This window comes from Schistocerca nitens, chromosome 11, assembly GCF_023898315.1.
Source record: "Schistocerca nitens isolate TAMUIC-IGC-003100 chromosome 11, iqSchNite1.1, whole genome shotgun sequence".
Taxonomy (NCBI): domain Eukaryota; kingdom Metazoa; phylum Arthropoda; class Insecta; order Orthoptera; family Acrididae; genus Schistocerca; species Schistocerca nitens.
Window position 1 is genome coordinate 72,577,094 of NC_064624.1, and position 26,022 is coordinate 72,603,115.

General features: G+C 42.8%; 1 protein-coding gene across 2 annotated transcripts in view; it reads right to left on the reverse strand.

Moving 5' to 3' along the window:
• Positions 1-26,022, reverse strand: part of LOC126213008 (poly [ADP-ribose] polymerase tankyrase-1-like) — an 88,006-nt gene that overhangs the window by 18,168 nt on the left and 43,816 nt on the right. For both annotated transcript variants that reach the window (XM_049940563.1, XM_049940562.1), the window contains 2 exons: positions 9,489-9,638; positions 3,613-3,762 (listed from right to left, as the gene is read on the reverse strand). In XM_049940563.1, the coding sequence (XP_049796520.1) occupies positions 3,613-3,762; positions 9,489-9,638 (300 nt within the window). The remainder of the gene's footprint in view (positions 1-3,612; positions 3,763-9,488; positions 9,639-26,022) is intronic.

The following is a 26,022-nucleotide window of genomic DNA, read 5'->3' on the forward strand; positions in this document are numbered from 1 at the left end:
AGGAGAAATCTTTTGTCGTTTTGAAAGGAGATGCTGCTTAGACTGTTTCACCGACTACTCCAAATGTATGTGATAGAACTCCTTCTTACAAGAAACTTCGTGACAGCAAAAAAAAATTTGAAAACTGTTAAAGTGACAGTAATGATGTGAATGAAATAATTAACATTTCTTTGCTCTCTAATGTTATGAAACATTACGTATTATGCCAAGTTTGCAAAGAAAGAGGACTGGAATTTAAAATAACTTCACACATTGGCTTGGCATGTAAACTGTTATTGAAGTGTAACAAATGTGCTGCAGAAGTTTCGTTTTCTAATTATAACAGTATTCCTTGTAGTGGTAATAGTGGAAAGACGGTGTATGATGTAAATGTTAGGCTAGTGTAAGGCTTGCGTTGCATTGGTCAAGGGCAGTGCTGTAGGGACAATGTTGTCTGGAATTATGAACTTGTTAAAACCGCCAACCTAGTTCGGACTTTATAATGAATTGGTGGGATCTTCTCCAGAAGATATTGCTGAAGCAACAATGAAGAAAGCAGTTGAAGAAGCTGTGACAGATAATGGGAATTGTAGATATTTAACTGTTGCTTTAGATGGCTCATGGCAACGTAGAGGTCATAAATCTCTAAATGGTGTTGTGACAGCTACCAGTGGAGACAGTTGCAAACTAACTGATGTTACTATTCCCTCAAAACGTTGTAGATGTAAGGGCAATACCAAGGACGAACTTAGCGAAAGTTGTGAAGCAAATTTTCATGGCACGAGTGGAACGATGGAAGTTGAGGGAGTGAAAGCAAATTTTTCCAGATCACAGGTGTGGTATAATGTATGATACACTAAGTATCTAGGAGATGGTGATTCTAAGTGATATAAAGCTGTAGAGGAACTCAAACCTTATGGCAATCAAATTCACATTAAAAAACAGGAGTGCATTGGGCATGTGCAGAAGTGCATGGGGGCTCACTTGTGTAAATTTTAGGATCCCAGAAGCTTAGTGATGGTAAGACCCTTGGAGGAAGAGGGACTATGGGTGTGCAATTAGGCAAAATACAAGAAGCATTGAGCATATGAGGAGAGCAGTATGGGCATTATTGTTTTTGATACTGCATCAACAAATGAGCACCCACAACATGTACTGTGCCCCATAGGTGATGACTCATGGTGTAAGTACCAATCAGGAAAGGAATATGCCCATAAAAACAGTTTGCCAAATGCTGGAATTGATGCAATTAAGGCCATATTCAGAGATTTATCACAGCCAAGTTTATTGGAAAAGTGTTTACATGGGAAAACACAAAATCGAAATGAAAGTGTAAATAATTTAATTTGGATTAGGATTCCCAAAAGACTGTTTGTACAGATAAAAACATTGCATTTTGGAGTGTATGATGCAGTGGCAACATACAATGAAGGAAACATTACCAAATGGTTCAAATGGCTCTCAGCACTATGGGACTTAACCTCTGAGGTCATCAGTCCCCTAGAACTTAGAACTACTTAAACCTAACTTTCCTAAGGACATCACACACATCCATGCCTGAGGCAGAACTCGAACCTGCGACCGTAGCGGTCGCTCGGCTCCAGACTGTAGCGCCTAGAACCGCACGGCCACTCCGGCCGGCGAAACTTTATCAAATGTGATGTGATGAAACGTTTAGGTTTCCAACCAGGACACAAAGCCATTTCCACAATGGGCCTAATTGCTGAAAAAACACTAAGAGATGCAGGAAGAAGAGACAAAAGCCTACTACATGCAGCAAAAGGGAAGAAACGAACACTGAAAAGGAAATTAACACTGAAAAAAGACGAGGATGCTGGTAATCCATCATATGGGGCGGGAATGTATTAAAAAACTTTGGAAGCCATTTTTGTAACTTTAAAATGTTCATCTTTGAAGAACATTTTCTCAAAAACTGCTAAAAGCATATCAGTGAAATTTATACAGAATATTGTTTACTTCTTTTCCTTCATTTTTATAACAAATTCTAAAAAAAATATTGTATAATTCAAGAGTTATAGTACAAAAAGAGTAAAATTTTAGACAAAAATAAGTATCTGTTTAAAATAAATTGTAAAACAAAAACCAATAAATATTTCATAACATAGCATTATAACTTTGTAGAGGAATATTCCCTAAACATGTAGTTCAAATTTCAGAGCAATATGTTTAATTCTTTTAGAAAAAATGTTTCTTCTATTTGCTAAAATTAACATGGAGGATATGGATCGTTCCATCTCCCCATAAGTGTTCTGCATCTTTGTTGATTATCAATAGCATTTTGTTAAATTCTGTTGTCTACCTATGCTGCATGAATCTTTTAAATGAACATTGGACCCACAGCCCGCTCACATAAGAGGCTGACCATCTTAGTTAATTACTGTACAAAATCCTTTAATCGAGAAAGGAATATGTTTTCTTAAGTCCACTCACACATTTCTGGGCCTATGTTAGTAATATCCAAGTGCCAGTTGTACTGCATTTGAACTTAACATTAACAACAATGGATGTAAAGTTGTGTGGCGATCCTATCAATTCACAGTCAACTATCGGTATTTTTTCGTACAGTCAAATACGATGAGTGAAGAAACTGTACTCAGCACACATGGAAACCCCCGCTATATTCCGGAACTGGGGATGTGTTCACTGCTGCACACATCTCTACTCATCAACACACGCAGTGGGTGGTCTGAATTTCCTAATAGTAAGGAGGAGACCTCTTAACCACAACTGCACAGGAGCACACCTACAGTCTGTCATCGAGACTGATATGTCCATGAAGGCTTTCCAAACACTACCATCAGAGGTTCTCACACAAATCTCTCACAGTAGGGTTAACCACTATCCTCTCACTACCCAGCTGTAGTAGTGTTGCTATTCCCATTATGGTGTGGGTGAACTTCTGATTGTAGTGTCTGGGAAACAAAGGTGTAAATTTAAGCGACCGTAGAAGTCTTAGCTAGGTGCCGTGAGGTGAGGTGGCCTGTTTATTAAGATGACTATTTGTGATGAGCAAGAGATATCAGTGTGCCACAAATTTTCAATGTTCACTACATGTGTAAGTGTCCAAAGAAGTCGTTTAAAGATAAATATACAGTACTGATACGAAATTTGAACAGACACCCCACAATATAACATATCCGTATTCCCCACTACATAGTAATTTCTGTCGTTTCCTGCTTACTGGTGTATTCCTTCATTATTTCTTTTTGAGGACCAACACAGAAATAGAATACCATTATTTGTTCCCATAAAGTCAATGTCTCGTGCAGATCCAATGCGTAAAAACTCTATTCCACACCCATTCTCTACAGAATTAATTTAGAAGACAAAAAAAACATAAACTGGAATAGAAAGCGCTTCTTTCACACCAGTACATTCATTGTCTATGGAAAAGAACTTTATTTCATAGCATCTTCCCATATAATCACAATGAGTGAATCCAAAGAGTATGCTCAGGATCACTTTGACCCACGCCTACTTGAACGTCATAAGTCATGAAAAGATAAACTTTTCCTGAGAACTATAACATCTGCTCTATCGAAAAAAATACAGTAAAGTTAGATTTCAATATTTTACCATAGTACTTGATTCATGTGTGGTGACAGAACTAACCGCAAGCGAGAGACGTCAGGGTCATCAGGTGGGGGAATCTCGCAGAGAGGAGGGAGCGGCGCAGCGGTGGCAGCAGTCCGGTTCTGCTCGCTGCAGTTGCCGTGTGGCTGGGCGGTGGCCGTGGTCTCGCCGTCTGCGGTGGCTGGCGTGCTGCGCAGAGGGACATGACGTGGAGACGTGATAGCATGTTCACATGGAGGCTAGAGGACAGTTTAATACAGACAATACTGGTGAAGGATTTACAACACAACGACAATAACTGCATCATTACCTTGAATGACTTAGCACTGAGCTAATCACTTCATTCACAGCTTCTCCTGACTTCCCCACACCAGTAATTTACATTATGTGATAATAAGTATCCGGACACCTGACCGAAAGTGACTTACTAGTTTGTGGCGCCCTCCATCAGTAATGCTGAAATTCAGTATGGTGTTGGCCCACCCTTAGCCTTGATGACAGCTTCCACTCTCGCAGGCATACGCTCTGTCAGCTGCTGGAAGGTTTCTTGGGTAATGGCAACCCATTCTTCACGGAGTGCTGCACTGAGGAGAGCTATCGATGTCGGTCGGTGACGCCTGGCACGAAGTCGGCGTTCCACAACATACCTAGGTGTTCTATAGGATTCAGGTCAGGACTTTGTGCTGGCCAGTCCATGACAGAGATGTTATTGTCGTGTAACAACTCCGCCACAGGCCGTATATTATGAACAGGTGTTCGATCGTGTTAAAAGATACAATTGCAATCTCTGAATTGTTCTTCAACAGTGGGAAACAAGAAGGTGCTAAAAACATCAATGTAGGCCTGTGCTGTGATAGTGCCACGCAAAACAACAAGGCGTGCAATCTCCCTCCAAGAAAAATACAAACACACCATAAGAGCACCGACTCCGAATTTTACTTTCGGCATTATAAAGTCTGGCAGATGACGTTCACCGAGCATTCGCCATACCCACACCCAGCCATCGGATCGCCACATTGTGTACCGTGATTTTTGTAACTCCACACAACGTTTTTCCGCTGTTCAATCGTCCAATGTTTACGCTCCTTACACCAAGCTGTTTGGCATTTTCTGGCGTCATGTATGGCTTATGGATAGCCGCTCGACCATGAAATCCAAGTTTTCTCACTGTCATAATACTTGCAGTGGATCCTGATGCAATTTGGAATTACTGTGTGATGGTCTGGATATGTGTCTACTTGTTACACATTACGACCCTCTTCAACTGTCGGCGGTCTCTGTCAGCCAGCAAACGAGGTCGGCCTGTACGCTTTTGTGCTGTACATGACCCTTCACGTTTCCACTTCACTATCACTTCGGAAACAGTAGACCTAGGGATGTTTAGAAGTGTGGAAATCTCGACTACAGACATGCGACACCGAGTCACCTGACCATTTTCGAATTCTGTGAGTTCCACAGAGCGACCTATTCTCCTCTCTGACGATGTCTAATTACCACTGAGATCGCTGATATGGAGTACCTGGCTGTAGGTGGCAGTAAAATGCATATAATAGGAAACACATATGCTTTTTGGTGATGTCCGGATATGTTTGATCACATAGTGTAGCATATAAAGGAAGAGATTGTACGGAACTAAACAGAAATGAAGATAACGTACAAGAGAACAATTACACTGAAAGATACAAATATTTGAAACCATACTCTCTGAACACCTAACACCAATAGACGTAGAGAAATTAGAACGACAGAAACCTTTAAATGTACTGAATGTGGTACTATTTTCATCAGATGATGGTTTTAGCTTGTGTGTAATCGATGGGTCTGTGGGACACACAGATGGTCAGACCTCAGTGGCTACATATCACTTTGTGTTATTACATGCCTGGTCTATAAAGGAAACAAAAAATAAATAAAAAGTATGAAGAAACTAAAAATAAAAACTGAAAAGCACATATTCTGCCAGACACCTAGAAAGACGACTTCGGTTTTGATCCAATGATGGTATGTGCCAAATGGTGGATATTGGATGTACTGTTAATGGTATCAGTGTCTTCAAACGGTATATAGCTTGGTGGCGTAGCTAATAGTGTGCCATCTGAGTGTACCCTATAACAATGAATGCTCCAGCCGGAAGGCGCAGAGTGGGGCAAACGTTTTAAGCAAGCTGGCAACCATGCCACAGAGACACACTTGTTCTCTCTGCAGCTAACTGGGCGAATTTGGAAGGGGTCAAATTGTGGGCTTTGAGTGGCGGGATTGTCCTTTCAGAGAACTGTCACATAAGTATGGTATCAATTGTATACGATGCAGATATCAGTAGTCAGCTGAATATTCTGATACTCATAGATGAAGTCTTGGAAGGCCATGTGGCACAGACACCGTTTGGATCGTAGTATTATAAGGGCAGCAGTGGCGGATCATACAGCTACCACACTACAGATAAGAGATCTTGTGAAGCCATATGTGTCAACACGTAGTGTTGTGAACTGGTTATTTGCAGTGGGACTGCCGACATGCACAACTCTCGTTTATCTTTCATTTCTGAACACCATTGATATGCATTACTCGACTGGTGCTGTCGAAGGATCATTTGGAACATGGAATGGCGCGCTGTGGTCTCCAGCGATGAACGTGGATTCTGGCTGCACGCAAGTGATGGTTGTTAGTGCATACTATCTAGATTTTGTGAGTGCTACGTTGTGGAGTGAATTCGTCCTAGACAGTCTCGTCCTACTCCAGATGTTATGGTCTAGGTTGTGACAAGCTGCAATTCTCGTTCAACTTAGGCGATTCTGAAAAGGGCGCTACTCAGCACTCAGTATTAGCAGAATGTTGTTAGAGCTTTTCTTTTTCCATTCTTGCATCAGGAATATGTTGTGTTATTCCAACAGGACAATGCACACCATCAAGCTGCCTGTAAATCTCAATATGCTGTTTTGTGTTCTGCCCACTCATCTAACATAGGGTGCCTAGGAAAGCTGCTTCCTCAGATCGCTAGACAATAATTCAAGCGAATCGTATTAAGGGAATTCATTATAAAACTTACGAGATATTTACGTGTCACAAGCAGGAGGTGACAGACGAACTCTTCAGTATACACAATTCGTAATACAAGTAAACGAATACAGTTTTTAAGTCACTGCTGTAGCGTTCGTAGGTCGGGTCAACTCAGGCCACAGCCAGGCGGAGCGGCGCTTGTATACTCCTCGCGTAGAGGGCGCTGCTGTATCAGTGCCGTACGTCCGTCAGCGTGCTATTGGCTGACGCCGCCTCACAGCCCTCTCTGCCGTAACGTTCCTTGGCGATGTGCTGGTGCTTCATATTACGCCGAAACGAAGACACGGAGCAACTTCCCTGCCAGCATAGTCCCCAGACAAATCTCCTAGGGAGCAAGTGTGGGACATGATGGGACACGAAGTGAATTATGAGACTTGTCAACTAACAACTCTTACAGAACTACACGAATAGGTCGAGCTGATGTGGCATAGCATACCCCACGACAGTATTCGCCATCTGTTCAGTTGACTGGACGCAAGAGTCAGCACCTACATTGGTGCTGTGGAGGCTAAACAATGTACAAATGTGGGTGTTTCACCGTGGTCGATACCTGGTACCATAGAACTGTCTGTGCTATCAATCTTTAAGTGTAATCATTTCATGTACTCCATATGCACTGTTGCAACAATAAAGCTTGAACGAAATAGAAACTTCTTTAGTTGTGCGCTATTTTTTTCCGTATTGTATTATAACAGTGATATATTATGAGAGGACGTTACCGTGTATGACGTCATTTCTTTGAGACTACAAGTTGCGTAGAAAGCGGTAAAGAACATCCGAGTGCTCTGAGAACACAAGGGGAATGGGGCTAATTGGGCCACTTTAAAGTGACAACTGCAATTCGCATTACGTCTTTATCATAGTACTTTAATACCACTTAACAAAGTGGGTAGGCAGCAAATCTCTTCAGACCATGACGCACAGATTCGCATAAAACAAACAAGGCAATAATTTCTTTTTAAAAGTAAGAATAATATACAGTTACTCAATTTCGAAGGAAAGGTATGACATTGAGTGTCAAAACTGAACGCTGTTCACTCTATGAATCCAAAGAGCGATGTAGAAAAAAAAAAGAGTAAGTAAATTGTTACCAGGCACCTATTTCAAAATTCGTAATCCACTGCCAGATAAAATGTGACTTCCTTCCTGGATAAAAATCAGTCATCAGTTGCAAATATATTTTATGGTGGTTTACAGGTTTCTATAATTTTATTTGTCATCTTTAGAAGTGTACAAAATTATGGATACCATAAATCTTTAGAACTTGGCCATACATTTATGTCAAGCATAAAATGTGTTTAAAATAATCACATACAATATGTATATTTCTAGACATACCATGGCAGTATGCTTCTATGAAGGAGATATTGACATCTACTAAACAGATATTAAGAAATTTTCTGTAATATTAAAATTTTAAACATGGCTGCGTGGTCGGCGACCGTTTTCAAAGTAAAATTTAAGAAATAAAACCCCTCGGTCGCAAATAATAAGTCTTTTGTCCTAGTTTTGGCACTACTAGGAGTGCCTTCATCAGAAGTAAAACATGCAAACTGACCTATAACGTAAGTACAAAAATTATGGGAATTTTTTTCGATAAGAGTAAGTACTGACTAACAGTACAAGAAAGAAACAGTACTTACATGTCATGTATAAAATAAATATGAAGTGATAAAGCTCTAGTCAGAAAATTTTTGCAGTAGTATTTTTCTGTAATATACTTTTTATGCTTCATATAAATTTAGAGTCAAGCTCTAAAGATAAATATTACTACTAATTTTGTAGGCTTCTGAAGATGACAAACTGATTTGTCGAAACTGGTAAATCGTAATAAAACTTATTTGCAACTGATGATTGAATTTTAACCTGAAAAATAATACTACAGTTTCCGAAAATTACAATCAAAAGTAAAATAAAAAAGAAAGTGATGCATCAAGAAGACTTGGTGCCATGTCAATATAACTTCATGCACATACATCAACAGGTATGTAAATAATTGGAACTGCTGTTCTCTGTGAGTGGCAGAACAGCTGGGAGAGAGTAGTACTTTCGTTCAATTTTTAGCATTGTTTCCAGGCCTGATAAGGTAGAAAAGTGGCATAAACAGCGCCCTCTGTTGAACGAACTCTGAATGAGATGGTGATGTCGAGTATTCACGTTAAACTGCATTATCAGCAACTGAGGGGTTTTAAAGAAGCTTTATTGCGAGTCTTCACTTGCCTGGCTGCTCGAATCCTACAATATCCAGCTTTTGGGCCATTAGAATGCGATAGGGGCCCCGTGTTGAACTGCATGGGGGCGTCAGGGCAGGCATTGCAGTCATCATGGATCAGATCGACCATGTCAGACAACAAGGACGTAGCATCGCTAAATGAACACGGTTTTAATCTGCCAGGATGTTTGATATCAGAGCGCAATCCAATGCAGAGTGAAAATTTTATTAACATCTCCCAGGCTGTGGCTAAGCCATGCCTCTGCAATATGCTTTCTTCCAGGAGTGCTAGCTGGTCTTGCAAGTTATGCTGGAGAGCATCTGTCAAGTTTGGAAGGCAGGAGACGAGGTACTGGTGGAAGTAAAGCTATGAAGACGGGTTGTGAGTCGTGCTCAGGTAGCTCAGACCATAGAGCTCTTGCCAGCAAAAGGTCGAGTCTCGACCTGGCACACAGTTTTAATATGCCAGGAAGTTTCAACACCCGCTTTTCACTGAATCTAATGGAGTATCAACGTTCTTAACCGGTCACAACCCACATACGGAATCAAGAGAACATGGAGCATCAAACGTATGACACTCGACCTTGAAACTGAACAAGTTCCACTGTGAAGGTGTAAAACGTGCATGTATAGAGACAGAACTCACCGTAGGAGAGAGACCGTTGTGTCACCGGTTGTGGGAGTTGTGTGGGCGGTTGTCGTCGGCGCAGTTGCGACAGGAGTCCTGCTGTGGTCGCCGTGGTCGCTGTGCGGCAGAGTGCTGGCTGCCAGTGTGCTCTCTGGAGTGGCTGGAACACTGTACAGAGACAAGCAGTGAGTGGAGGTGTACTCACGTGGAGGACAGGTAGCAGCCTCCCATACACAGTGCTACTGAGCGCTTGTCCAAACACAAAAAATACAACACATGGTGTGAACGACAATAGTCGCTCCACTAAGATGTACCACTGAGATACAAGAAATGATTATATGATATTTTTGGCTGGGAGGCCCCATCTGGGGAAGTTCAGCCGATGAGTGCAAGTCTTATTTCAGTCGACGCCACATTCGGCGACTTGTGTGCTGGTGATGAGGATGAAATGATGATGAGGTCAACACAAGATCCAGTCCACGAGTGGGAGAAATGTCCAAACCTGCCAGGAATTGAACCTGGGCCCACTGCATTGTAGGTATGCACAGTACCACTGAGCTAAGCAGTTGGACACCGTTGAGGTAATCAGTTCACACATTTTTCCTCCTGAATTTCCCATACCACCAGCTTAGCGTATTAGACCATAGTATGTACGAAATAAACCACAGATAAACGGTATACGCAAAGGTCTATACTTATGCTCCACTGATATAGCAACTACTGGGCAGCAAAGTTTGAATGCGTATCTGCAGTATGAGCAATATTACAATGGCTGTAGCCTTTAAATATACTTCATGTGATACTATCAAACAATGGAAAATGTGGGATGGAATGTAACACTTTCATGAGACAGAAAGTAGCTACTCGCCATATAGCAGAGATGCTGAGCCTCAGATACGCACTACAAAAAGGCTCTCACAATTAAAGCTTTCGGCCATTGGCTTTCGTCAACAATAGACACACATACGCATACACACACAATCATGCAAACACAACTCACAAACACGACTGCAGCCTCAGGCAGTCTCCCTGCCCATGGCCACCTCCTTTCCCCCACCCAGTCGCTACTCCCATCATGCACTGGTGCTGCTGCTCACAGAGTGGCCTCAGTTGCATGAGACTGCATTCGGGTTTGTGAGTTATGTTTGCATGACTGTGTGTGTACGTGTATGTGTGTCTATCGTTGACGAAAGCCAATGGCTGAAAGCTTTAATTGTGAGAGTCTTTTTGTAGTGCGTATCTATGACTCAGCATCTCTGCTATATGATAAGTAGCTTACCTTCCTTCTCATAATATTGTTAATGTGATATTGTGATCATCACATGGTCTATGTCGGTTCTGTGTTAAACACCTGGCTGTTAGAGGCACGGATGTTAAACAAGGCAGAGAACGTCTTGCATGAAGCTATTCTTATGAAAAATTAATAACAAATATTGGAACACTGCCATTAAACATATTATATATACGCTGCCGAACTAGAACTCTGACTAAGCAGGTGAACGTTGAGCATCAAATGACTCTTAAGTCGAATGAGTATTTGAGGAACTTCAGGAAGGTAAGCTGAGACAATGTATGCCTGGTAACTGACAAGAGGGTGTCACTCTGCTGAAATTAAAAATTCTGTTTCAGTATTGTATTCGGTGTACTCTTACTGTCAGACTGTGATTGAGGGATTTCCTGGAGAAGGAAGAAGTCAATATGGTAGAAATTAATGAGAAAGAGGTTACGCAATAGAACTATCAAAGCACATTTCAGTAAGGACACATGAAACAACGATTGCACATAAGAAATCCTTAAAGTAATCTGTGAACTTTGGCAGTGAAGAGGAGATAGACGCTAATGTCTGTGATGTGAAGTATAACCACTGAAGAAAGTGTGTATGGGTGTGTGTGTGATTTTTTTCTTCATTATTTAATGTAGTGAAATGTCGTGTGGCTAGGGTCTCCCATTGTGTGGACCAGTCGCCTGGTGTAAGTCTTCTTAGTTGACGCCACTTAGGCGACTTGAGCGTCGATGGGGATCAGATGATGATATTGCTGATAAAGACAACACAATAGCCGGTCCTTCAGCGGAGGAAATCTCCGACGAAGCCAGGAATCGAACTCAGAACCCTTAGCATGGCATTCTGACGCGCTGACTCCTCAGCTATTGAGGCGGACACATAATGTAGAAAAATTGGGCTATGAATTTACGAATGACACGAAGTGGAGGATATGATAATCGGACGTTATATGAGACATTGATGTTATGATAAGCGGATGGACTCCTACCGTGCATTAGTGTGTGAAACCTGAGGCTGTGGTGAAGATGGTAAGGAACACCAACACAGATTCTATTTAATTTATTAAGTGCTTCTCTGACCAACACTTTTGAATACTGCAAGTATAATAACGTCTACAGGTAATGTGTTTGTCTACCAACTCAGAGTCGTCACCTTTTAAAAGTTTCTGAACACCCACACACACACATCTGCTGCATATCACATTGGGTGACCAGTACGACTGTTGCGCCTCTGAAACTAAGCTGCCTGCTGTTGAGTGACCACAGGAGGTACTCACTCCATCAGCTTTCAACCAATAGCTACCATCGACGGCGTCTACGCCGCCGGATTACATTGTTTCTATTCCTAGACTTGATGATTTTCCATGTCTGCACCGTCAACAGCAGCGTGTAGCCTGTTCAGCGTTGTGAATCCTGGTTTATCTCTTTGCATGCACAGGACATGCATGGTGGCCCTGATCATCAGAAAGGATCTGGTTATGGTTTAGAATAAGTTTGGTGTGGCTGACGTATGACCAGTTGAATTGCTTAAGATGGAGTCTATGTGCCAAACGTTCAGCGAAAGAGCCGATAGTCCACCCCCTGAAAAAGTGAAGTCAAATAGTGTGTTCAAATTTGACCATGTTGCAGTGAGAAATCAGAAGGAAATCAGAAAATATTTATTCTTTGCTCATAGACGCTACTTGATATACAGAATTTCAGCCAGACATACTCATGGGTCCAAAAACATTTGATCCGGAATACTACAAACCTTTCAGGTAGGACAATCTGAATTTCAAGTACGTTTACCAAACTCATGAAGGAACCGACATGTCATTTGCTGAAATGTTGGGATTGATGAGATAACTCGCAATATGATTTTCTGATTATTGATAAAACGAAGAAACTGAATGAGTGGCGATATAGACAAAACTTGGACGAGATTCTGTATAAAAGCTAGTGTACCAAACTGTAATCGTGTCGGTATACTGTAGGCTATGTTCAAGTTTGCATGGCTGCAGTGTGCTAATCAAGAGAAAAATCGAGACATTCAGTGTCAGATTAGGATAACTGCGTCAAGGCAGCAGCTCTGAAAGGGAAATCCCAGCCGAATGACAGGCTCCACTCAAGTGAGCAAACACTCAGCAAAAGGTTAGCGGTATTGGAGGGCATTATCAAGGCAGCAGCTACAACAGTTGAGTTCAATGGCGGAACCCCACAGCAAGTAAGTTGCATTCTGTCTCGAAGTTTGATCAGTAGGCAGCAGGATACCAACAAAACACATGGTCCTACAGGTGTTGAAAGCTACTCGCCAGAAATTGCGTCTCTCGGGCTAGCTGGATAGTGAGAAGTGTCTCTCTGAAACGTTTAGACCCGTAACCGGAAGTATTTAACAGTGCTTGGTGGTGGTGGCGAATGGTGGTAGTGGTAGTAGTAGAAGAAGAAAGGAAAGTGGAAGAAGAAGAAGAAGAAGAAGAGCAAGAAGGTGTGGATAGTCGAAATCATCCCTGTATTTAGGGAAAGCTACATATAAGCTTAACGAAGAACACCTTAAATACAAGGGATTTTGAATGGACATCTGGTTTACTGGACCTAAAAACATCAAACCATTAAAAGTATTTGATGAAATAAAAATATTGGTGACATACTACGTATGACTACCGTACAAAAGCGAACACCCCAAAAAGACCATTAAAAATCAGAAACAGTAGGATACACATTAACATTATTAGACCAATGTTACGCAGCGAATTTCGCCTAGGCCATGCCTTTAACATTAAGCATAAAATGCTGAACACATTACCTCCCGAGTATATGTATTACAATGATCCTAACGAAAACATGTATCGGCATCAGCAGCAGCGAATACAGTGCACACAAATGGAATATCAATCACCTCAGAGCTACGAGAAAGTTGCATTGTTGAACAATAATAGTGGAGACGGTGATCCGTAAACTTCACTAGTGCTATCGTAGATTCTTCCAGGGCAGAAGAGCTATAACAAATAATTTGGGTGATCTATCACAGGCCGATCTCGTGGATGCAACAGAAAACTCATGAATTAATGCAGGTTGAAATATATCTTAATGATCAGAGATATGTGTTCTAAGTTTTCCTGGGCAGCTCCTCTGAAGGCAAAGAGAGGGAGTAACGTGGTGCAGGCGTTTGAACAATTGCTTCAGAACTGTAGGAATTGGTGTCCAGACAAACTGCAGAATGATCACACAGGTGAATATTACAATAAGGACATCAAGCTGGTAATGGAGCGATAAGGGATAAACCACTATTCAACATTCTCCCACATAAAAGCGAGTATTGGAGAGCGTATGAGCAGAACCCAGGGCCTTGCCTCAGTGGCAACCCCAGTTCTCGTAAGGTCAACGAAGTTAAGCGCTGTCACGTTGGGCTATCTCTTGGATGGGTGATCATCTGGTCTGCTGAGCAGCTGCTTGAGCCACTTGACTGAGAAGTAGCTGCTCCGGTCTCATAACCTGATAACGGCTGGGAGAGTGGTGTGCTGACCACGTGCCCATCTGTATCCACACCCAGTGACGCCTGTGGTCTGAGGATGAAACGGTGGCCGGTCGGTATTATTGGACCTTTATGGGCTGTTTGGGAGGAGGTAACCATTAAGAACCATATGTGGATGGCTTGCACACATGTCGAGACATTCTCCAACAAATTATGCGAGTTTATAATCCAACTGAAGACAGCTGTCGATGCACGTGACAATGCACTTCTGAATACAGCATACAAGCGGATTAAGATGGTGGATCCACGCAGTCAGAAAGTCATAGTAGATGATTTAGTGCTTATTTCAAAATAAAAAATTGTGTCTCATAAATCTTACTTTCCTAGCTGCTCAATGGAGACCTTTACAGTGTCCACAGCACAGGGAACAAACGCGAGAACACACACCTTAAAGAACAGCGCTGGTGAAGAAACTGTGGGAAGTTTTTACACAGAGGAATGGCACAAGAGTTCCAACTTAAATTTGCTTCTCGTAGAATCTGTCTTAAGGATAGAGGGAACAGCGCGTTAGTGAAATGTCTTGGGTGTTAATAATTACTGATCAGCTGTGTGAATGCTCAAAACTACGGTACAACACGGTGCGCAAACCTCAGATAACGCAGTAGCATTCCATGAGTGCTAGTAAGGTAATCAGAGGAGGTGGTGGTGGCATTCTCGATAAACTGCCAGTCGAGCTTCATCCTGTTGGATACAATTTCAGTGAACCTGGAATGATACTGAGAAAGCATCTGGCTGATGGTGGTAAACCGATTAATGACAGCTGCCTGCATCCAAGGACCTACATGAGCCTCTCTGTACAAGGTAAGTGGCCAATCATCTAATAAACGAACTGAGGTATATACCTCTTCTGGAAAATGCATGTTCTTCCTAGGCATCATAGCTATATTGTATGTAAGCTTTCAGCACCTCAGGTGTGTGAGGGCAGTGTCACAGGACTGGCTGCCAGGATCACAGTGGCCACCAGCAGTATCATGGTAGTATGTGGGCAGTACTCTTCAGGTAGTAGCCAGCTCTTGGCCAGGGCCCAGAGCAGGTCAGTACTAACCTATGTTAGCTGCTTGCATGCATAAAACTCTCCATCTAGTGGTGGCCGGTATGCTGTTGCCAGGTTGTGACTACTGCTCATTGCTTCTACAACCTCTGGAGTATTTTATTCGCCACCAGGTGCTCGGTAGCTCACATAGTGCGTTATACTGTGCACCTACAGTGAAACATACAACCACCAGTGCTGTGTGGAGGCTACACCCATGACACAAGCATGATAGTACTGCCACAATGTGGTGGGAACATAAACTATTCTCTTGATCATGGAATACAGCAGGCAAGTTCTGTGTCACCCGTACCTATGAATGCAGGAGTCGATTCGACAAGGCAGTGAAGTGTTCCTGGAATGGGTGGCACTCACCTATTTGCAAGGTGACATCTCCTCAGAGTTCCTCACTCGTGGTTCTCAACCCACTATCCCTCCATTCCTCTCTCTCATTATGTATTGAGCCGACTGGTTAGTGCTTCTCAACAATTACTGTCCTTTCATTCTTTGCCACTGCTGTTTCAACGGTTCTTCTTCAACCCTAGACCCTTTCATTATTATGAAACGCTGTGTCGCTGCTTTCAACATAGGTATACAGAAGTAATTTCAGCTCTCTTCTCTGTGTATGTGTGTATTTCCGTTTTTTATAACTTCCTATCAGATGACAAGTTTCCTTCTCCTCCACCCATTGCAGTTCTGAGCATCCTGTCGCCTATATTGAGCGCCATTGCAGTTCAGGATCTGGTTAGGCAGCTTTGCACTCCTGAGGAAGGCTTCTGCTTAAATTCTGATTTATGTGAAAGCGACTATGAGTTTCTCTCCCCTCTCTCCCACTCCATATGTGCATGTGCACAGATGTCTAACAATACCATTTTTGTTTCTGTCTTTTGCAGAAATCTTCAGTCAGATCAAGGAGTTGGGGATGGATCCAGTGCCACAGCTGAGTCCAGTAACTCCAACTCAGTGTACCATTCTCATTACTGATGACAACGGCAGGCAGGAGATACCTTCTGAGCCCACCCCATGGCAGACAACACCAAACGTCGAATACCACAGATATGAGCAGTAGTTCTCCTGCCACCCAACACAAAAAATTGCATTCTAGCACTGCTAATGGTATGTCTTCTTGTCTGCTCGTAGGTGCACTCAACAATGAGTATCATGTGAATTTCTTGACCTTTTTCTTCAACATTAGTCCATGGAGCATGATTTTGGCCATCAAATAGAGAATAGTTCTATCAACAAACACAACTGCCTGCATTGATTACTAATGTTATGTGTTATATTCTCTGTTTGCTGGTGCACTCGATGCACGTGTCCAGGTTGACCAACTTTTGTTGGAGGTAGCGACTAATAAATTCCCTTTGACTCATTCAGAGGCAGTTAACTCTGAACGTTATTAGAAACGCTGTAGACGTCCACATATATCTTCATTTTATAAAAATTATGCATGATCCTTTATATTTTTCCGGCTCCTCTTGGTGCAGATTGTATGAAGGAGGTGCTGGGTGGTAGAGTCGCACATGTAGCAGCAGCAGGCCAACTGACGATGGTACAGCTGCATCTGGCTGTGCAGCAGCCCTGCCCACCATATGTGTTCCAGCAGTTCTCCCGTCATCCATTATGCAGCCTGGGCTGATGAGAGATCCTGCTAATTTTGAATGTACATAGAAACAGTATAGACCCCTATGACCCCTACATACGCAGTTTTTTGAAATTATGTATGATAATTAATATTGGTTCCTCATTCGATCTTTGTATGTGATATGTGGGAGAGGAAGTGTGGTGGACATGTGCGTCAAACAGGAACTGGTCGACCCATGATGATCCAGCATGCTCCACAGCCGCCCATGACATACCCACAGCACCAGCAAGAGCAACAACTGGTCACTGCAGCAGCAGCCTGCCCCATTGATGACTGTGGTGATGTACTTATGGCTGACCACGAGGCAGAGGCATTCCAGGCCTAGTGACATTTGTGGTGCAGCACTGGCCATCAAAGTTACTGACCTGCCTGGGGCACAGCAGTTCGATTCCTGCCTGTTTGCCATTGTCTTGAAAGTGCTCTCAACGACCTTGCCCATCTCGCAAGCATCACCACCAGAGATCGCCGTGATACCGAGTCGTGTCTAGTAGCTGCAGTACTCACATCTGTGCTATTAAGGATTACAGAGTAAGTACTTCTGCGGTACTGCACTACTCAGTGATCACTAGAGCATTTCCGAAATTATCTCATCTGCTCGGACTGACAATCTGAATGTGAGCTACCGAGATCCTGCCACTTTCCTTCATGCTTGTGAAGTAGTTTTGGAAAGGGAGCTCCCTGGATACATGGACAGTATCCCGCCATTAAGTGCAAGGCAGTTCTGTACTGTAAGATGACGCACTCCCTGAAACACGAAATGGTTTTGAGGAGAGCAGCGTCGTCAAAATATGGAGGTGAACTGTCATGGTATCATGGGGTGGGTCGGTGGCAGAGTAGTTCAGAACTTTTATTAAGAGTTTTATGTTCGGCCTTTTTCCTGAGATGCAGGAAAGAGGGTCTGGTGAGGCACACAGCCATGTACTCCACCTTAATTTTTACTCACATGTTTTTGATCCAGGTATTGGAGGTCCATTTACATCTCTTTTCCAAAAGATGTCGCTGCAAAACATGCGTGATTTTATGTCTGGAATAATGCCAAAGGGGATGTATATTGCACAACATTGTCGTTTATGGCCAGCAATAGGAATTACCCTAGTCATGAATGTCATTCGAATACATACAAAACATCCAGTGTCCCCTGTCGTCGTAGTGTCCACGGCATTTTCTGTAAATCTGTAGGACATTCAAAATTAGATATGCAGAACTCCAATTACACGATTCATGTGTGCAACCTCGCAGATAATGACCCAGCCAATGAACACGACCATGAGCAGACCTTGAACAACAATTAAGTGAAGCGTAAAGCAAGGGGACCACACAACTTCTTCAAGTTAGACGGTAAGTGCTCCAGATTCAGACACCTGTCTCTAATATCTGAGCGCATTTTGGAGAAAACACATGCCACACTTGTTTCTGCCCACATGTCCAAACATTGTGGTACACGACATTTCTGAAATAGATGTCTCAAGTCATTCACCAAGGGTGAGTATCTCGGAACACACTTCATTGAATGCTCAATCCATGAACTGGTACATGTGGAAAAACCTGCCAAAGAGAAAAAGTTCTTAAAATGTAAGAACGACCACCATCAGAAGCGGTGTTCCTTAGTTATGTACACCGTTCTCGAGTGCCTCATAGTTCCTGTGACACACTCTGAAGGCGATCCCCCTGCCTTCCATATCATCTACATAGAATGGCTTGTACCATATGCAGCTGCATAACACATTGCACGCATGTATGACTCTAGTCTCAACAAATTCAAATTTATGTTGGGGAAAAGCCTGTGAGAGATGGTTGCTCGCTGACTTCTAAGAACTTGTGTGGGAAGCTAATTATGCTCATAGTGACAATGTCCCCATGACCAACTCAAAGTAGAATGATCCGTTGATTGATAATGAATTTGATTGCTGTATTTGTGGGGTGCTGTTTGATAGAGATGAGGAATTTCCTCATTGTCCCCTAACAGGGAAATTCATTGGAGCACCTCATAACACATGGATTTGGAATTACCAGCTGCCATGGCAAATACCCATCTTTTTATACCATTTCATTGGGTATGATATCCACTTTCAGGTTCAGTATTTGGGTGATTTCTCGTTGAAAACAGCTAAGGTCTATGTCATTCCTAACACTGTTGAAAAATACATCTCATTTTCAAAGATAATCATGCCAAGAATAATTCTTTGCTTCTTGGATTCGCTTCACTTAATGCATGTGTCTCTTTAGATACATACTGAGCCAATGTATTTTGAGGATATGCAATCACCAGTGCCACAGATCCAGATGATCGAAGTTTCACCTTGTGACGAATAAGAGTGGATTTCAACATAAATACTTGGATTCGATGGTGTTCGGTATGCCTTCATACACAGTGGTAAGGAAAGGGGGGCAACAGAAACAGGCGACAGCCATTGTCATAAGAAAGCTGGACGGGAGCAGAAGTGATAAGGGAACAAGTAACACAGCAAACAGAAGATTTACTTGTATTTCACCAAATATGCAAAGACTTATTACAAATGATGCAATAAGATATAGAGTTCAGCTCATGCAATAGCAACAACTATGACGTGGGAGCTGTGACTTGGCGGAATTGGAGTGGCATCCATAATGAAGAGGCTCCAAGTGTGAGCAGGCTGAGCCGCTGTCACTAGCCATCCCGTATTGCAGCCGCAAAGAGCGCTCGACGTACACCTGCTGAACACATAGCTCAGTGGCCGCAATGGCTGGGTCCACCAGATTCCATGGGATCACTATCGGAGTCAGGCAGAAACATGCAATTCAATTGCTATGATGCCAATGATGTAGTACTGACACATGATATCACCAATGGAGAGAATCAATGAAACTACATTGCCAACTCAGCTGCACTCTCCAGTGAAATAATAAACATTATCATAACGGATGTGGAGTATGAGTACAAGGTTAATATTTGACTGGAGTTTGGTATCACTGATTTAAACGAATATGCCAGATGATGTGGAACGCTGACATACACATGCTCACAGAAATATTCAAGAAGTTCTGGAATGTACACATGAGCATATGCTTTTTGGATACTGCCTTCCACTTGATGACACCTGGGCTTTCGTGGGATGCAATGTTAAGGAAGATGTTTGTCAAAATTGTTCTGCTGACCAATACTGATATGTTAGTCTTCTTAAAATGTGGGATTCACTGAGGATTTGCCAGTTCATGGCAAGATACGCTAGGGTGAATAACCCATAAATAAGTGATAAATTACAACCTTTACCTGGTTGTCAATCATCCATATGAACAGTCCGTGTAATGAAGTATACCTTTTGAAGGGTTCTAGTGGCTGTCCAAGAAGAAAATCGACAGTTTGAAGCGTGAGATCCATTAAGCTGAGGATTGTGGTGAGGGGTATGGTCTAAGGGTAGAGCTGGAATATCCCACCAATATTCATGAAGAGCACAATGTCTTGTTTCGATGTTTCTTCACCAGCTGGTGCTTCTCCCTGTTTCCCCTGTATACAGCGTAAACACAACAGAAACCATTAACGAAATACCAAATATATCGAAAGAACTGTATATATGGAAGAAAGAGCTGATTCATTGAAATGTAAATATCATAAAAGCTGGATATATTGAATGTAGTGATTATATGGGAAATGTAGTAACCAGGTTGCATCATTAATGCAGGTGACAGTCAAAAGTCATCAAAAATAGTACTTTGTAAATAAATCCACTATGTGTGTGAGTCTACATATATATAGTAAGGAAAATATTGTTGACGAACTAGAAGAAAGAATCATGCAGAAGGCCTAATATCTGAGTACTTAGCTATGAAAGAAGAGCCTGCTTGTGGCTCTAGGTATTGAAAGTTCTGTTTCTGCAGTTTGGGCTTCCACTTCTTGTGAACGGTGTAAACTCACCGCATTTTCCAGGATTTTCGGATGTGGTGGAGTCCTGTAAGCCGGCCAAATCTACGGAGATGCAGGTTTTGGGAAGTATTAATGTTAAGATCCGTATTGGAGTTTTTATGCTGAAATTCACAGTTAAGATAGAATATAATTTCTCTGTGTCAGCTATCAAAGAATGTCAATCCGTAAATCTGGATTAGTTTCTCAGTGGAGTCAAGGAAAGTTTTATTCTGAGTTTGCAGACCAGAAATTCTTTAGTTTTGTAAGCATATGGTGAATCGAAGAGCAGGGCATAAAGGACAGTTTACCAGTTCAGTCAACACCGATTTTACAGATTATGACTTGTAACACTCCAGCTGAATAAACAGATTGTGGGTTAATGTGTAGGATTTAGGGAAGTGCTTATTGACAGAGTAGATTTGGTTAGAGGAGCAAAGAACATTACTGAATTTACAGGCAATATTCTCGCAAAGCATTCCCAAACAGACTGCCCCCACCTAAGGCGCGTTCAGATGAGATGCTATGGAAGCATGCTAGAAAGCAATCCAATTCCCCATACTGCCCTTCCTCCCCTCCCCCCCACCCCACCTGTATGTTTATGGTACCTCAGCCACATGGCAGGGTGATACCAGATGTTTACTATCAGGCCCTGAATGAGAATGTAGTTCTTCAATCTTTAACCCTTCCTTATTTTCAGTCGTGCTTCCCATAGTTACAAGGGGCAAAGGTCGTCACTACATTTGACCTACACGAAGCCTATTATCAAATTCCGCTGGCTGAGGAATCCAAGCATGCCACGGCCTGACCAACGGTTTACTCACTGTTCGATTTTAATAAACACTGATCTGGGTTGTCTACAGTAGCGGGCGCTGCCTGGTGTATTGGATAAGATTTTTCTGACCTTAAATCCCACTCTGCCTATCTTGATTATTTGGTGATCTTTAATGAGAAGTTTCAGAGCAAGTAGGCCACATCACACAGATGCTTCAGCTGCTGCGTAGGACTGTGTTTTTGGTTAAAATTTCCAGAGCTACTTTGCTCAGCCAGAAATCTCATTCATAGTTCGTATTGTTTGTGGTCAAGATATTACAGTCAATCAGAGTCGGAGAAAGGCTATTTATTGATATCCCAGAGCTTAAAATGTAGAAGCAGTGTTGGGATGGTAAATTACTTCCATCAATTTGTGCCTCTAAATTTTCTCAATAGTGTTACTCGAAAAGAACAACCTACTGAGTTCCTCAAGCATCTGCCTACCATGTTGCTTGAAACTGCCAGTGGAAAACCTAGCAGCCCACCTCTGAACTGCTTCGATGTCTTTCTTTAATCCGACCTGGTTCGGATCACAATCACTCGAGCAGTACTCCAGAATAGATGGCACCGGTGTCCTACATGTGGTCTCCTTGACAGACGTACCAAACTTTCCTAGAATTTTGTTCAAACTGACTCCACCACGTCAGGAGTTGTTCAAATGGTTCAAATGGCTCTGAGCACTATGGGACTTAACAGCTATGGTCATCAGTCCCCTAGAACTTAGAACTACTTAAACCTAACTAACCTAAGGACATCACACAACACCCAGCCATCACGAGGCAGCGAAAATCCCTGACCCCGCCGGGAATCGAACCCGGGAACCCGGGCGCGGGAAGCGAGAACGCTACCGCACGACCACGAGATGCGGGCTCAGGAGTTGTGGCCGTTGTTTTGTAGGAAGGGGTAGTTAAGAGAGAATCCGTAGCATATGCTTCACGTAGATTTATCCAGTAGTAAGACATATATTCTGTATATGAGCTGGAGCCAATGCCAGTTCTATTCACACTCTCTAGAAATGTAAACTACACTATGTAATCAAAAGTATCCGGACAACCGAAAAAACTTACGCTTTTCATATTAGGTGGATTGTGCTGCCATATCAGCGAAATCAGTTGTCATTAGACACTGTGAGGGAGCAGAATGGGGCGTTCCACGGACCTCACGGATTACGAATGTAGTCAGGTGATTTGGTGTCACTTGTGTCATACGTCTGTACGCGAGATTTAAACACTCCTAAATATATCTAAGTGCACTGTTTCGAAGTGATAGTAAAGTGGAAACGTGAAGGGACACGTACAGCACAAAACCGTACAGGCAGACCTCGTCTGTTCCCTGACGGAGACTTCCGACAGTTGAAGAGGGTAGTAATGTGTAATAGGCAGATATCTATCCAGACCATTACAAAGAAATTCCAAACTGCAGCAGGATCCACTGCAAGTTAAGCGGCAGGTGACAGATCTTGGATATCACGAGCCTCACATCACGCCGGTAAATGCCAAACGACGCCTCGCTTGGTGTAAGCAGCGTAAACATTCCACGACTGAACAGTGGAAAAATGTTGCGTGGAGTGTCGAATCACGGTACACAATGTGCCGATGCGATGGCAGGGTCCGGCAAATGACAGGCGAACGTGATGTGCCAATGTGTGGCGATTGCATCTTTCAACACGATCGAGCACCTGGTCACAATGCACGGCCTGTGGCGGAGTGGTTACACGACAATAACAACCCTGTAATGGAGTGGCCTGCACAGAGTCCTGACTTGAATCCTTTAGAACACCTTTGCCATGTTTTGGAACGCCGACTTCGTGGCAGGCTTCGCCGACCGACATCGATACCTCTCCTCAGTGCAGCACTCCGCGAAGAATGGGCTGCCATTTTCCAAGAAACCTTCTAGCACTTGATTCAACGTATGCCTGGGAGAGTGGAAGCTTCATCAAGGCTATGGATGGGCCAGCACCTTAATGATTTCCAGCATTACGGATGGAGGACGCCACGAACTTGTAAGTCATTTTGAACAAGGTGTCTGGATACTTTTGATCACATAGTGTAAGTGTAAAAGAACGGACTCTGAAAATTACAGACCATTAACTGTAATATTAGTTGGCTGAAGAATCCGTGACTATGTTCTCAGCTGGAGTATAATAAATCTCCTTGAGAGGGAAAAGCTTCTGTCTACAGTTCAGCATGGTTTTTGAATGCATCCCTCTTATGAAACTCGGCCAGCCCTCACTTACACGAGATCGTGTGAACTATGGATGACGGGAAACGGGCGGATTCCATAGTAACAGATTTCCGTGAAGCATTTGACACTGTGCCACACTGGCGACTGTTAACGAATGTACAAGAATGCGAAATGGTTTCCCAGGTATGTGAGTCACTTGAAGACTTCTTAAGTAACAGAACCCAGTACGTTGTCCCCGACGACGACTTGGGGCGATGATAATGTTAGGAGTGTCCCAGAGAAGCGTTATTTTCTATGCACATAAAAGATCTGGCAGACAGGGTAAGCAGCAGTCTGCGGCTGTCTGCCGATGATGCTGTGGCGTACGGTAAGGCGCCGACGTTGAGTGACTGTAGAAGGAGACCGGATGACGTAGACAAAATTTCTAGTCGGTGTGATGAATTGCAGCTGGCTCTAAATGTAAAAACACGTAAGTTAATGTTGATGAGTAGGAAAACCAAACCCATAATGTTCGAATATAGTACTAGCAGTATTCTGCTTGGCATGGTTACGTCCATTAAATATCTAGGGGTAACGTTGCAAAGCAATATGAAGTCGAATCAGCATGTATAGGGTGTAGTATGGAAGGTGGATGGTCGACTTTATTTGGCGAATTCTAGGAGAATGTGGTTCATGTGTAAAGGAGAAGTCTAGTGCGACCCATTGTTGAATACTGTTCGAGTTTTTGGGATTCACACCAGGTCAGATTAAAAGAGGACGTCGAATCAATTCAAAAACGGTCTGCTAGATCTTTTACTGGTAGGCTCAAACAAGACGCAAGTGTTACGGTGTTGCAAATGGGAATCACTGCGAGGTAACGCGACGTTCTTCCCGAGGAGCACTAGCGTGAAAAATTAAGAGAACCGATATTTGATGCTGACTGCAGAGTTATTCTATAGCTGACAACGCACATTTCGCGAAGAACCGTGAAGACAAGAAAGCAGGGCTCATACAAAGGAACATACACAATCGTTTATCCCTCGCTTTGTTTGCGAGTGGAACAGAACCCGACTGGTAGTGGTACAGAGTACCCTCCGCCACGTACCATACGGTGGCTTGCGGAGTATGTGAATAGGTGTGGTTAATTATTTGATGTCATTCCTTCCACGCCTTTAGTGGCTGGGGAGTATATGGTCAAGCCAAAATAGTGACTACATGATTATCCTAAAATTTTGGTATATCTTATTTTACAGCCTCTGCCGTGAAATATCTAGGAGTAACTATCCAGAAACCTTAAGTGGAATGACCACGTAAAATAGGTAGCGGGGAAAGCAAATACCAGATTCATAGGGAGAATCTTAAGAAAATGTAGCCCTTCCACGAAAGAAGTGACTTATAAGGCGCTTGTTCACCCTCTTCTTGAGTATTGTTCATATATCTGGGATCTCTGTCAGGTAGACTTGATAGAGGAGATAGGCAAGATCCTACCAATAGCGCCGAGTTTCGTTACGGGATGGTTTAGGGGGCGAGAGAGCGTTACAGAGATGCTAAACAAATTCCACTGTGAGACGTTACAAGAGACGCGTTGTGCATCACACATTTACTATTGCATTTTCGGGACAACACATTTCAGGAGGAGTTGGGCAAGGTATTAGTTCCCCCAACATAATTCTCACATACTGAGTATGAGGAGGAAATTCGAGACATTAGAGCCATACAGACAGAGAAGATAGTCTTGCTGCCAGTTCCAAAGGATCCCACGAGCCGAGTGGTGCGAAAAACAGCACAACTTTTATCAAATAGTTCTCTACCGAAAGAGGTCATCAAGAGACTGAAACCAAACAGTTCAGTTCCACCGAGGCTATATGGACTGCCTAAGATCCAGAAGGAAAATGTGCCATTACGTCCAATTGTGAGTAACATTGGAGCAGCCACCTACGACCTAGCAAAATTCTTGGCATCTTTGCTCAAACCAATGATAGGCAAGTGTGCACATCACATATAGAATTCTGGTGATTTATCAGTCGACTTCAGTCACTACAACTGCAAAGTAACGACTTATTGGTCAGTCTTGATGTGGTTTCACTTTTCACAAAGGTGCCTCTGGTGGACTCACTACACCTCATTGGCAATATGTTTGGTGCAGACATTACAGCGTTGTTTGAGCACACTCTCTCCTCTACATACTTTATATTTAACAACGAATTTTACGAACAATTTGACGGTGTCGCC